General features: G+C 41.0%; 1 protein-coding gene across 6 annotated transcripts in view; it reads left to right on the forward strand.

Moving 5' to 3' along the window:
- Nucleotides 1–12,720, forward strand: part of ADPGK (ADP dependent glucokinase) — a 30,597-nt gene extending 17,877 nt beyond the window's left edge. For 2 of the 6 annotated variants that reach the window (XM_038419572.2, XM_043493696.1), the window contains 4 exons: nucleotides 681–801; nucleotides 4,160–4,356; nucleotides 5,178–5,276; nucleotides 7,247–12,720. In XM_038419572.2, coding sequence (XP_038275500.1) covers nucleotides 681–801; nucleotides 4,160–4,356; nucleotides 5,178–5,276; nucleotides 7,247–7,798 — 969 coding nt within the window. In that variant the 3' untranslated portion in view covers nucleotides 7,799–12,720. Of the gene's footprint in view, nucleotides 1–680; nucleotides 802–1,022; nucleotides 1,195–3,062; nucleotides 3,100–4,139; nucleotides 4,357–5,177; nucleotides 5,277–7,246 lie in introns of those variants that run through there. The other 4 variants (XM_038419575.2, XM_038419573.2, XM_043493697.1 and 1 more) reach the window with 4 other exon arrangements.
- The last annotated feature ends 284 nt before the right edge of the window (nucleotides 12,721–13,004 follow it).

Here is a 13,004-nt window from a genome sequence, read left to right on the forward strand (position 1 = left end):
GTCTACACTGGGGGGGGGGAATTGATCTAAGTTACGCAACTTCAGCTACGTAAATAACGTAGCTGAAGTTGATGTACTTAGAGTGACTTACTGTGGTGTCTTCACCGCGGTGAGTCGATTGCTGCCACTCCCCGTCGATTCTGCCTGCACCTCTCACAGCAATGGAATACAGGAGTCGATGGGAAAGTGCTTGGGGGTCAATTTATTGCGTCTAGACATGATAAATCGATCCCTGCTGGATCGATCACTGCCTGTGATCTGAGGGGTAGTGAAGACCATACCCCTAGACTGTATTGGAATATTAAGGGTGCTGCAAGTAGGAACAGATGTGCATTATTGGAATAGTCTTGAGAAGCTTGTACAGCAGTTGATCATCAGCCCCTCATTTTCATGGCTACCAGTTTCATTATTCAAATCTTCAAAAAATATTAAAAAATTAAAAAACAAGCCTTGAGAAAGTATTGTGCACTGTCTGTATACATGCCCCTTCTGCCCTCCACCATTACTGCTAACCAGACAGGTGAGTCAATCTGGGAGCCGTCCATGGAGTGACTTTGTTATCTTCAGAAAAATATGAAGAGTGGTACTTAACACGAGTACAGAGAAGATGCTTGCATATTTTGCTCATCAAGGACATGCCACTGCATCCTTGTTTAGATTGTGTTTTGTTTTGTTTCTAGATCCTTCTTTGTGGTCCAGTTGGTCCTAAACTCCATGAACTACTTGATGATAATGTAACTGTCCCACCAGAATCTATGCAGGAAACTGATGAATTCCACCTTATCTTGGAGTATCAAGCAGGTACTTTGAATATTGCAGCTCATTGAACATTAAAGGGGTAAAAGACTTATTAGGTCTAGTTGATTGCCAAATATTTTCCACTGCCGCCCGATCAAGGATTTCCAGAGGTTTGTTTGACTGAACTCAAAAAAACAACTTAAAAAAACCCCACCCCCGCCACAACTCCGTGTAGCTGTTTCATTAATCTTTGGGATTTCTTTCTGGTGTAAATTCAACCCCAGATATACAGATTCCAGAATTGGAGTGGTGGTGACAAGGAGAGAACCAAACTGTAAAATGAGCTAGAGTAGAGAAGGCAAGGAAAAATGGTCCCATTCTAAAAGTCCTACTGTACCCTGAGAGAGGAAATGGTGGGAATGGAACCAACCAGCCTTATTCATTGCATCAAAGCAGGCGAGTCATCGTCTTTTCATACTATCTTAATTTTATTTTTTCATACAATCAAGTTCTACATCTGCTATAAGATGGTTTCCTTATTAAATAGTTCACATAGAGCATGAAAACCACAGCAGTAACCGTACCTTTCCCGTTGATTGGTGATCCCCCATAAATTGGAAGATTGTATTTAGTCGTTGGGGAGACCTCTGAGGAAAACCTGGCCATGGCAGTAAGTAGCACTGACGATTCACTAAGTGGCACTGTGTTGCTGAACCAGATGCCCCAGAGTCATGACTTGGGCACTGTGCTCCTAGAGAGTGCCATCTGTGGAATGCAGTGTAAAACCAAACTATTGACCCTTTGTGGTCACTGTATCATCTGGTAAATATGCTGATCAGATCCTAATCTGGAGGAATTACATCTTGCCTCTTAAACTTCCACCTATGGTTTCAGTTGAAGAAGCTATTCTTCACTTTCCTTCCTAAAACCTGTTGTGTATTTTCGCTGATTCAGAATAGCTGCCATAGTCCATTCCCAATGTTTTTGCATCAATGAGGGGTGATCCCCCTGTAGTCTATAAATTGTTTTAGGATCCTTCTGGATGAAGAGGGCTATGCAAAGAATACGTTATCTGTTCTCGTTATGTTTTCCTCCCTTTCTAGCTCTTTGTATGTCCCAGTAGTCAGTCTGTATTGGTAGGTGATGGCCACTTGCATAGAACCAGACATCTAGCTTCCTGTGAATGGATCTTCTGACAGAGGAGATCACCAATCCAGAGCTTCCTTACTTGTCTTTTAGATTGTCTTTAGCTTTGGAAATATTTTCAGGAACTGATGCTGTACCACAGCCTGTCAGATTTAGCTGTAATGAAAAATATACTGGCATAAAGCTGCCTCTCAAGTTGAAGTGGCTTCAGCTTTACTGTACAGTAGATCTGACCTAGTAGAAATCTGCTGTAGGACACCAATTTACAGGTGAAACGATTGTCCTGGTTTTTACCAAACTTTCAGAGATTTTAAAAACCAAAACCTGTGCACTGTGGTGGTGAAGTATCAAGGTGATAGATACCTTATTCAAAACTCAAAGCTTTTTCTAGTTTTATAATTTATTTTTAAGCTTTCTGCACGTCATTAAACTTAAGAACTGTGTAAATTATCAGTATTAGCAGCTGTCAGTGTCGGAGCTAATCTGGTAGCTTCATCCCTTCTGTGAGTGGTGGTAGCCTGCTAGGTGAACAAACATCTTAAACTGTTTTGAAACTCTCTTTTTTCCTTTGAACTGTGGTCCCTACAAATGCTGTATCCTGCTCCAGTGCTGCAATATTGCTATCCTATCAGATTTCACCATGAGCTATGTATTTCGGTTTGCTGTAAGCTGAGGAATGTAAATAGTCTCACCATTGCCCTAAAACAGTATTAGCTTAGAAGGTTTGATTAGAAGTGTGTATCCGAAGCAATGTCTATGGGTACAATTACAAAACACCTGGACTTCTATGTTAACATTAAAATAGACTAAAAAGAAAAGGAGTACTTGTGGCACCTTAGAGACTAACAAATTTATTAGAGCATAAGCTTTCGTGAGCTATAGCTTACTTCATCAGATGCATCATGCATCCGATGAAGTGAGCTGTAGCTCCCGAAAGCTTATGCTCTAATAAATTTGTTAGTCTCTAAGGTGCCACAAGTACTCCTTTTCTTTTTGCGAATACAGACTAACACGGCTGCTACTCTGAAACCTTAAAATAGACTGATAGCCTTCCCTGAGTTCAAAAAGAGGGCACCATATAGTCTGAACTCTTTCTGCAGGTGGCTAACTGTAACCCAAGGACTAAGAATACTTGGCTTTCTTTTGCATAGTGGCAGTGAACAAGACGAGTGACAGCTGTCTTTTCCCAACAAAAGCTGAGCAGGACTTTCATAGGTATCTGAAATGCTGTATGTGTGGTTAAAAAGTTTACTTTGTCATAGCAGCAGGTTCCAGAATGACCCCAACACTTACAAAAGCCTAGGCTAATTAAACTCTCTAGTACTTCCCTTTTTATTGCATCCTGTTTGTATGAACTCAGAGCTTTCTTCCTCAAAGCTTTTTTTTTTTTTTCTTCCTCCAGAACTCTCGATATGGGCCAACTAACCACAGTTGACATGTCTTTGTCTCATAGCCAAAGGAAAACATGCTGCTTGCTTTGTGTAGATCTTGTTCTTCCTCTGTTCCGGGAAGCATGTATGAAGTACACATTCCATGTGGATGATGGGCACCTTTGTCTACTCCTAGACGCTGCTTTGGTGTGAAATGCACTGCTTTGTAGTTCCCTTGTGTGAACCATTTGAGCTATGGATGTTGTGTCCTCCATAGACCTTAACATACTGCACTGTGAAGCTCTTTATAACATTTTCCTGATGGGCAACTTGAGTTAAATCCAGTATTGTTGGCTAGACGTCGGCATGAAAACAGTCTAACCAGACACTGATTTCATTCTCCGTCAGTCTGTAAGATCTGAGCAAACAAACTCACTCACTGGCTCTCAGGCCTGGAGGTTCTCTCCCTGATTACCTCATAAATTCTCCTGCTTGGCAACTTTCAGTTTCATGACCTTTTTCTCCCTTCAAATTGCAGGTAGCAATACAAGTAATGCTTTTTGGTCCTTCCGCCCTGCTCTATCCCTACATTCTCCATCCCCTTCAGGCTGCCCCACCCTTACCATTTAATTTGGTAAATTAAAAATTTACCGAATTTTTAATTTTACCTCGGTGTCCAGAGTACCCAGTGAAGATGGGTGGAACCATTTTGTATATATTCAGGCCTAAATATGACACACAGCTCAAGTGTCAAGTTTTGATCAAGTGGTGAAATTCTGCCTAGCTAGGCCTCTAGGGAGCCATGACAGCTCTGATTGGTACTGGGATTCCAGTGGGGATCCAGAAACTATCCTCTAGTTATTTGGCTTAATTGTTTTGTTGTTGATTGGGGGATTTCTTCCTAGGTGAAGAATGGGGACAGTTGAGAGCTCCCAATGCCAACCGCTTTATCTTCTCCCATGACCTATCAAATGGAGCCATGAACATGCTGGAGGTGTTTGTGTCCAGCTTGGATGAGTTTCAGCCAGACCTTGTAGTGCTTTCAGGGCTTCACATGATGGAAGGGCAGAGCAGGGAAGTGCATGAGAAGAGACTTCTGGAGGTAAGAACCTGAGCACTGTACATCTCCTTAATTCCAGCCCCAGTAAACACTGTAGCACAGGGTGTTGACTTCCTGAGATTTCAGCATGCAGTTACAGGATGTCTTTGCTCAATTTGCCTGCTGTTCTTCCTGCTATTGTGGGCCAAAGTTTTGTACTCTGAAACCATACAACTAATATCATGAGCTCTAGTCTTATGGGTTGGTTGAGATCCTCTAACACTGACATTACTGTTCGTTGGATCCAGTGGAGTCTTCATAGAAGAAGCTGCCACGCTGGTGGCTAGACTGTGGTGGATTTATCTCATTATTGGAGCCTCATCCAGTGGCTGAATGCACTGTGTTCCATCCCACGTTAGCATAGTCAAGGCTGCAGCTGAGACCCTTGTAGTCTGTGGACAATAGCTGTGTCAGGTAGTCCAAAAGGGATTCTTTCCTGCTTGAAGTAGAAGGAGTTGCACTGAGCCTCTCTTGTGTGGAAGTTGCTCTTTGTTTATCTTACAGCTGATTGCCTCCTGATTCAGTGTGTTCTCTTGTGCTTCAGGAACAAGCATTTGGGGCTCCTTCATATCAGGAAAGTCTTTCTTGTGCATTGGGCAGTTAGATGAATGTGGGATTGGATCTAGATTACGGTCTGATGCTGTTGTGCTCTAAGATTCAGAAAGCTAGAGGCTACTCCTATTTCTTTCTCTGATCTTTTTGCCAGCTAGATCATTTAGAAATCTGACTGCATCCAGACATGAGCAGGTTAGGGTGCCTATATTTGAGCCCAAAAGCTTTTATTCATTCTGTTTCTTAAAGATGTCTTGCCTTTCCTTCTGCAGGTTGTGACTTCTATCTCTGATATCCCCACTGATATCCCCATACATCTGGAATTGGCCAGTATGACTGACCAGGATCTCATGAGCAAGATTATGCATCAGGTAACCAAAATGACAGGACATCCCCACTTCACTCCCTGACTGTACTCCATCACTGGTGCAGCAAACAGACTAACTGGTGGGTGATCATAAGTGGAAATTTAGGATTGGGGTTGCCTCTTCTGGGAGCAATGAGTATCTTAGGTATAAAGCCTGCAGAGCCATTTTGTACTTGTATTCCAGCCGAAGTCACTGCTCTGATGAGGTTCCCACCCTCAACAGTGCATTAACAGGAGAAGTGTAATGATCTATGATTTCATAATTGGTAGTAGACCAGAGTATTTTCTTTAGTATAAAGGGAATATGTGTCTTGGAAACACCTTAACGGAATTCCCACTGAGAGGGCATCAACCGATGGTCTCAACCAGTCAATTCTCTGTTTTCCTAAATGTTCTGAGGTCAGCGTTAGGTGATGTGTGCAAAAATGAATGTGCTCAGCAGCTGAAGTTGCATGATTTACTGTAGGAAAACACTTGGATTCTCCTGCCTTGATGCTCACAGCCATAAACCTCCTTTGCAACTGCTGTAGGGAAATGACCTAAGTCATGATAATTCAGATGCACCCAAGAACTCTCTGTAGATTCAGATGATTTGACATGAGTAATCTCAGACAGTTGTTTCAGATTTAGCAGCCCCATAGCTTTCTGATAGAACCATTATTTGAACTGGAGCTGGTTTTAAAAAAACTCAAGCTTCTGAAGCTTCTTTCAGATGTTGTTGCATACATATCACTCAATGCTCCCTCATTTAAAGGGATGTCACGCCTTTTAGTCCCCAAATTACATACGTTTTAGTTTGGAAGGATTAGATTTTTATTTTTAAATGTCAATAAACATAAATTTGACTGTGCATGCACAAATCGACATACTTCCATTAATGACCATCAAAATTTACAGACAGGCAAAATAAGAAAAATGCTACTTGAGAAATTATTAGTTTGATTTAAGGCTGTTAATTTGTATATTTGGACATGCGATGTTGACAATTTGTGTTTTAATGGTTATAAAGCTTTAACTTTTTTGAATCTCAGCAACTGCTGTGATTAAATAATTATCTGAGCTCCCTGTAATTTTGTACAATTGTGAAAATTTAAATCACTGAAGGTAAAAATAAATGTTTAAAACCCATAATTTTGCACAATTGTGAACATCTAAATAGATAATCTAAAAAAGCTTAAAAATAAACATTGATATTATCTGTCAAAATTATAGGGGAAAAAACTGAATTCTGCCAAGCCTACCTATGTTTCATATGGATTTCGTATTCTGTTACTTTCATTGTTGAAAGTTATTTATATTGGAAATGACGAAATTGAGGCTACAGAAAGTTATCTATGCTGAAGGAATGAATTCCACAGCATGTTGCATTTCTTCCATGAATAATTATTTTGTGTCCCTTATTTTGGTTCTTTGTCAGAGGTTGTGTCCCACATTTGGGGCTTGGCAGATTGATCCATCTCTTCCAAACTGCTGCACAGCTGTATTAAGAGGAGTGAATTTGAATTTTTTTGTATTCATGTAGTAGAAGTGAGTAGAGTTTTGGGTGGATGTTTTTTAGTTTTATTCTGTTTTTGCTCCTCTTAGATAAGGGCAAAGCTAACTCACCCCAGTTTAGACGTGATTTCTGTCCCCTTCACAGTCTCTGTCACTGGAACCTTTCCCCTTCTTTTTCTCCACATGCATTCAATTAGAAAGTTGCCTGCCTTCTTCTGTTGCCTTAGTATAAATCAGTTGGATAGGCTGCTTGTGCAGAAAAATATGCTTCAACTTTCCTAAGAAATCAAATTTATTTCCTCCCCATGTGCACCCAATCTGTGGCCCTAAGGGCCAGGACCCCCCCACCCTCCCACTCCCTTATGCACAATAATTAAGAGTGTACTGTGACAACATATTTTTAAAATTTAGGAAGCTGGGAAATCTGAGTCTACCTCTAAGCCTGAAAAAAAAACCTGTAGTTCATTCTGTTTCTGTTAGCAGGTCTTCCCCCTGGTGAACTCTGTCGGGCTAAATGAACAGGAGCTGCTGTTCCTCACCCAGTCGGCCTCTGGTCCTCATGCCTCCCTTGCTTCCTGGGATGGAGTTCCAGATGTGGGCATTGTCAGTGACATCCTTTTCTGGATTCTGAAGAAGCATGGAAGGACCATGGACAAGGCATCTGATCTTACCCGGATCCACTTCCACACACTGGCCTATCATGTTCTGGCTACAGTGGATGGGTATTGGGGCAACCAGATAGCAGCTGTGGCTGCTGGAGCCAGAGTGGCAGTGACACAGGCTTGTGCAACTGAAACCATTGATACTGACAGAGTCTTTCTTAAAGCTCCCTTGGAGTTTGTGACCTCCCACACAGAGGCACCCTCCAAAATCTCTTTAAATCCAGGTGATCCAGTGGCACAATGGCACAGAGAGGGAATCTCATTCCATTTCACCCCTGTTTTGGTGTGTAAAGATCCCATACGGACCGTGGGACTTGGAGATGCTATTTCAGCTGAAGGACTCCTATATTCAGAACTATACCCTCAGTAGCCTATGGAAACGAGATGCCTTTTTCTCCAAGAATATAGTGACTGAGGAAATATGGTGTTCTTCAGGGGGTTTCAGACAGTGTGGTGGTGGGTGGAATTTGGGATATTAAACAGTCTCCGGATATTATCTGAGAAGAACCAAAGAATACATTCCAGCCACTTGGCAGTGACTTGAGAGTATTTCTCATGTTAATGTAAAAGTTGTAGTATTTTAATTCAGAGCCTGGCTTTTGTCTTAAGCATGTCAGGAGGAGGGAAACTGATACCAGAATCCCTGTTTGGGACAGAGTTGCTGATTGTTAATTTAAGACAGTCTTGTCTATAGTGCTTGAAAGCAAGGCAGCCAGACAGAATTTCATGCTTATGAATCCCAGGGAGTACACAGCAGTCCTCAGTCCTGTCTTGCTTCTGATAAAGCAAAAATAGAAGGCTCTTGGATTATCTCCTAGCTGCATATTGCTACATGACAAGAGCAACCCTTCCACTTGCTCAGTGTTGTGATCATATCGCTTATTGACAAAATTACCTCTCAACCTCAGCACCCAAGCGAAGGAGGGAGCAGAGTAAACAGTGCTGAAGTGTGATACGTACTGTACATATTCCCTAAATGCAGAGCTGGAGAGCGCTTTACTAGAAGCTCTGTAAATTGTTCTGGGTATCTGTGCAGGTGGGGATGCTAGACTGAACACACACAAGCTCCTTTTTAATTTCTGGGTAGGTCAGAGTAAGATATTGAAGACCTGTCTTTTGGGAGATAGGTTAGGTGCTTGTTTATCTTAAAATGAGCCTCAAATATAAGTGTGGCTTAGTTGCACAGAAATTGCCCTGTGTTTCAGCTAGCGAGGCTCACCCTTTATGCTTTCCTTTGTGGTGTATGCTCATGTCAGCCTCATCCTCCAGTTTATGAATAGGCTATTGCTGATGATTACTTGATTTATTTTTATGCTAGTGCTGTTGCATAATTTTCTTGGACATGCATATCTTTGATTTGGAGGGGTCTTGTTCTTTCGGGTGGTTTCTGGATAGGTAAGTCATTACTGGTTTTAAGGTAGCTGAACTTACCTGTCCTCCTCGGGTACAAGTGAGAAATGCTAGGAAGAAGACTTCCAGTAGAGATTAGAAGTATGTTTGGGGTGTTTTGCAGTTTATTATGAATTGCCTATCTGCATATAATTCCACTGCTTTGGGCAACCTCAGAAATCACAGGAACAGAGCATGGGTGTCTTACTGTCAGCACCACAAGAAAATTGCCTTGTATTGTAGCATATATTTAGCATAGCATTTTTTTTAATTAAACATGTTGCTTAGGGGACCATTTTTCTCTTGGTAGCACTTGTCTCTATAGTATTGTGCTAAGGCTTCTCTGTTGCCTGCTTCCCTTTGAGAATTAGCTGAAACTGTAAACCTACAGTTGCACAGAAGCAAAATACAAGTCTACTTCAGTGTTGATTGAAAACTCAATATGACTGGCATGTCTATGTAATCCAGTTTTTTCCCCCTGCTTCAGGTATGTAAGACTCACAACTGCAGACCCTCTGCATTCAGGAACTGATTTGTTAAGTTTAAAAATGCTGGACTCCAAAAATTTTGGAAAAGGTACAAACAATGGTTATACCAAGTAGCTGCAAAATTTGCTGTGTGTGGAGTCTGAACAGACTATGCTAGGGAGAGGATGTTTTTAGTTGCCAAATGAATGAAAAGTGAAAGATTGCTGCAGTCGGAAGCAGCTTTATTTATTTATTTTTAAAAAGGAAAAAGGGTGTGTGTCTCTGTCCTTAATCTGTCTAAATCATTGGACAGAGTTCTACTTTTACAAACCACAACCTGTTCAGCCTGGCCATGCATTTGTCTCAGCTATTTAGGCCTACCACAATCATCATCAAGAAAACCAGAATATCTGTAGTATCTAATGGAGACAGGTTAGGACTTGAATCTTTCATCCCTTGGTACAATTGAATGATTAAAAATCTTCTCTGTAACAGTTACCCTCCAAGCCATGTCTCCTGTGTGGCACAGTAGATCTAAGTTTTGTAGCAAGGACCCTAGAGTCATGTAGCCCTGTGGGAATTGTATAAGTCAGCAGTGCACCTGTTAGGGCCAAAAAGCATCCCTGTCCTGTAAAGGGACCAGATTGAATCGACCTGATATAATTGGCTGCAGTTGTTGTGGTCGATTGAGTCTGGCAGCACAAACCACTCTCCATATATTGTAAAACTAGCAGAATCTGGCTAATGCCATTCTCTCCTCATACTGATATTGCTGTCTGTGGAGTTTTCCTGTAGGGAAAACCAGAGGACTGATGTAACGTGGACTTGTGGGTCACACATTTAAAATCATAAGCCCCAAAGGGTGCTGTGTGAGGGTATAAATTAGGAGCTGTTGCATGCCTTCCTGACACCACACAAAATGGTGTCTAGTCCACTTGTAACTACTGTTGGCTTGGGGATTCAGAGAAAACCCAGAATGGTGGAAAATTCTCTCAGAGGAAAGAATCTGCAAAAAGTGAGACAAGATGATCATGGTGGTCCCTATTGGCTTTAAAGTCTGAGTCTGTCTAGGTTCCTTCCCCACTCTGAACTCTAGGGTACAGATGTGGGGACCTGCATGAAAAAACCCCTAAGCTTATTTTTACCAGCTTAGGTTAAAACTTCCCCAAGGTACAAACTATTTTACCTTTTGCCCTTGGACTTTATCGCTGCCACCACAAGCATCTAACAAATATACAACAGGGAAAGAGCCCGCTTGGAAACATCTTTCCCCCCAAAAGTCTCCCAAACCCTACACCCCCTTTCCTGGGGAAGGCTTGATAAAAATCCTCACCAGTTTGCATAGGTGAACACAGACCCAAACCCTTGGATCTTAAGAACAATGAAAAAGCAATCAGGTTCTTAAAAGAAGAATTTTAATAGAAGTAAAAGAATCACCTCTGTAAAAATCAGGATGGTAAATACCTTACAGGGTAATCAGATTCAAAACATAGAGAATCCCTCTAGGCAAAATCTTAAGTTACAAAAAGACACAAAAACAGGAATATACATTCCATTCAGCACAACTTATTTTATCAGCCATTTAAACAAAACAGAATCTAATGCATATCTAACTAGATTGCTTATTATTGCCCTTTACAGAAGTTCTGACCTGCATTCTTGCTCTGGTCCTGGCAAAAGCAACACACAGACAGAGAGAACCTTTGTCCCCCCCCAGCTTTGAAAGTATCTTGTCTCCTCATTGGTCCTTTTGGTCAGGTTGTCTTAGCTTCTTAACTCTTTACAGGTGAAAGGGTTTTTCCTCTGGCCAGGAGGGATTTAAAGGTGTTTACCCCTCCCTTTATATTTATGACAGTCTCTTCTGCATTACCAGGGCAAGAGGAAGGAACCAGCTCTGTAGTGTACATCCTACAGTTGGTGTCTCATTCTAGCTTCACCTTGGGGTTTGACATTAATTTCAGTCATGGAACTTGAATAAGAGTTCATTGATATCCAAACTCCTCCTCCTCCAGTAAATTGTATCTTTAGTTTTGAAGGGCAGCGCTTTACTATTTTTATAAAAAAAAGGCCAATTTGCTTCTTTGACTAACAGGTCTCAAGCATCTGCCATTAGGAGAAATGTACATTATTGTGCAACCTTTGTGAACACAGACTGCGGGCACAGAAGAACTAGCACTACCGAAGACCATGCATCCTGCCAATTTAAGAATTAATCCTTTGCTTGTGGCAGGTGCAAATTTATTCAAAGCCAGCAAAGCTATATGGATTTTTTGACTTGGAGACAAAAGAAAAATATGTACAGGCTGTTGGTTACAGAGCAAGCCTGACAGCTGTGATATTTTGTTTCTTCCAAAAACTAGTGTCAAGACCTTAGATTTTCAGGACAAAACCCAAGATTGCATGGGCATAGGGCAGATTCTGGGTCAGAAAGTGTACATGAAAATCCTGGAGTTTTAAGATTTATTTTTTGAAAATGTTTTAATTATTTTGACTAACCTCATTAACTAGGCAGATCCCATAGATCTAAACGAACACTTAAAATTCTACCCATCTTAAAGACCCAGAACCTGATTTTCTTTCTATGTAGAGGAGTTCTGCATTAGTGTAATTCCATGGAGATACTACCGACTTACACCCAACAAGATCTGAACTTGAGTGCATTTGAATTTAGAAACAAAACCCTGAAAAACGATAAACTTTACTTTTTACTCCCTTGTTTGTTAGTAAAATTCTTTCTGACCCACTAATATTTCTTCCTGGGATTTCTTGTGACCTGGCATAACTGTGTTGTGTTTCCACTTTAATATGTGCTTTGAATTAGAGCAGCTTATGATGGAATTTATGGTGCTCTTGCCATATTATGAAGCAGCCACATGATACTTCAAGGTTAGGCATCTTAACTTAATCTCAGTGGTTCAGAATTACCAAGTTTCCTTAGTGAGAATAATCCTTAATCAGTAGGACTTAATGGTTGACAAATGTGGCTACCTGTTGAAAGAGCCCACATAATAACCAGCTGAAACTGGAAAGCAGCATCCAGTTCTTCACTCCATGCTTTCTGTGCCCCAAACCAGCTCCACTTAACTCAAATGTGCTTTGCCAGGCCAAACAATGGAATGCACAAAACATGAGTTTCAGCCAGAACATTTTTCATACGCTTGTAGGGCACTGTATGTCCACGAGGGTCTCCTTCCTATATCTGATAGCAATAGTGCTAGCTCATCACTGCTACTTGGTATTTTGAACTGCTTTTGTTGAGTAATAGAAGTGGAAAAATTACTCCCACTATTCCCAGTGCTACTTTAGTTATCCCAGCTGCAATGCCATTGTTGCCAGCTCTAAATTATACTCAAAGCTGTCTTATTGCTATGAAACTTTGAGCTAGAAAATGAATCAGCAGAGTTAAAAGCTGGGGTTTTAAAAAAATTTGAGCATTTAAAAAGAAAAACACCCCCCCCCCCCCCAACCATAGCTTGGTTTTTGTAGAAGATTAAGCCCTGTATTTTGGGCATGTGAATGAATTTGTTAGCCAAATGGGCTGTAAAAAATCCAGTACTTGTTTCACTTTTGTGAAGGGAAGGCTAAAGTATCAAATATGCTTTAAAATAATTTTGAAACTGTTCTTACCGGCATTTCCTCTCTTCTCTATATTACTATGAATCATGCTATGAAACCCACATAGGTAGGTGATCCAAATCTTGATTAGGCTCCTAAGCAGGA

Source organism: Dermochelys coriacea, chromosome 10 (genome assembly GCF_009764565.3).
Source record: "Dermochelys coriacea isolate rDerCor1 chromosome 10, rDerCor1.pri.v4, whole genome shotgun sequence".
In the NCBI taxonomy this organism is placed as follows: Eukaryota; Metazoa; Chordata; order Testudines; family Dermochelyidae; genus Dermochelys; species Dermochelys coriacea.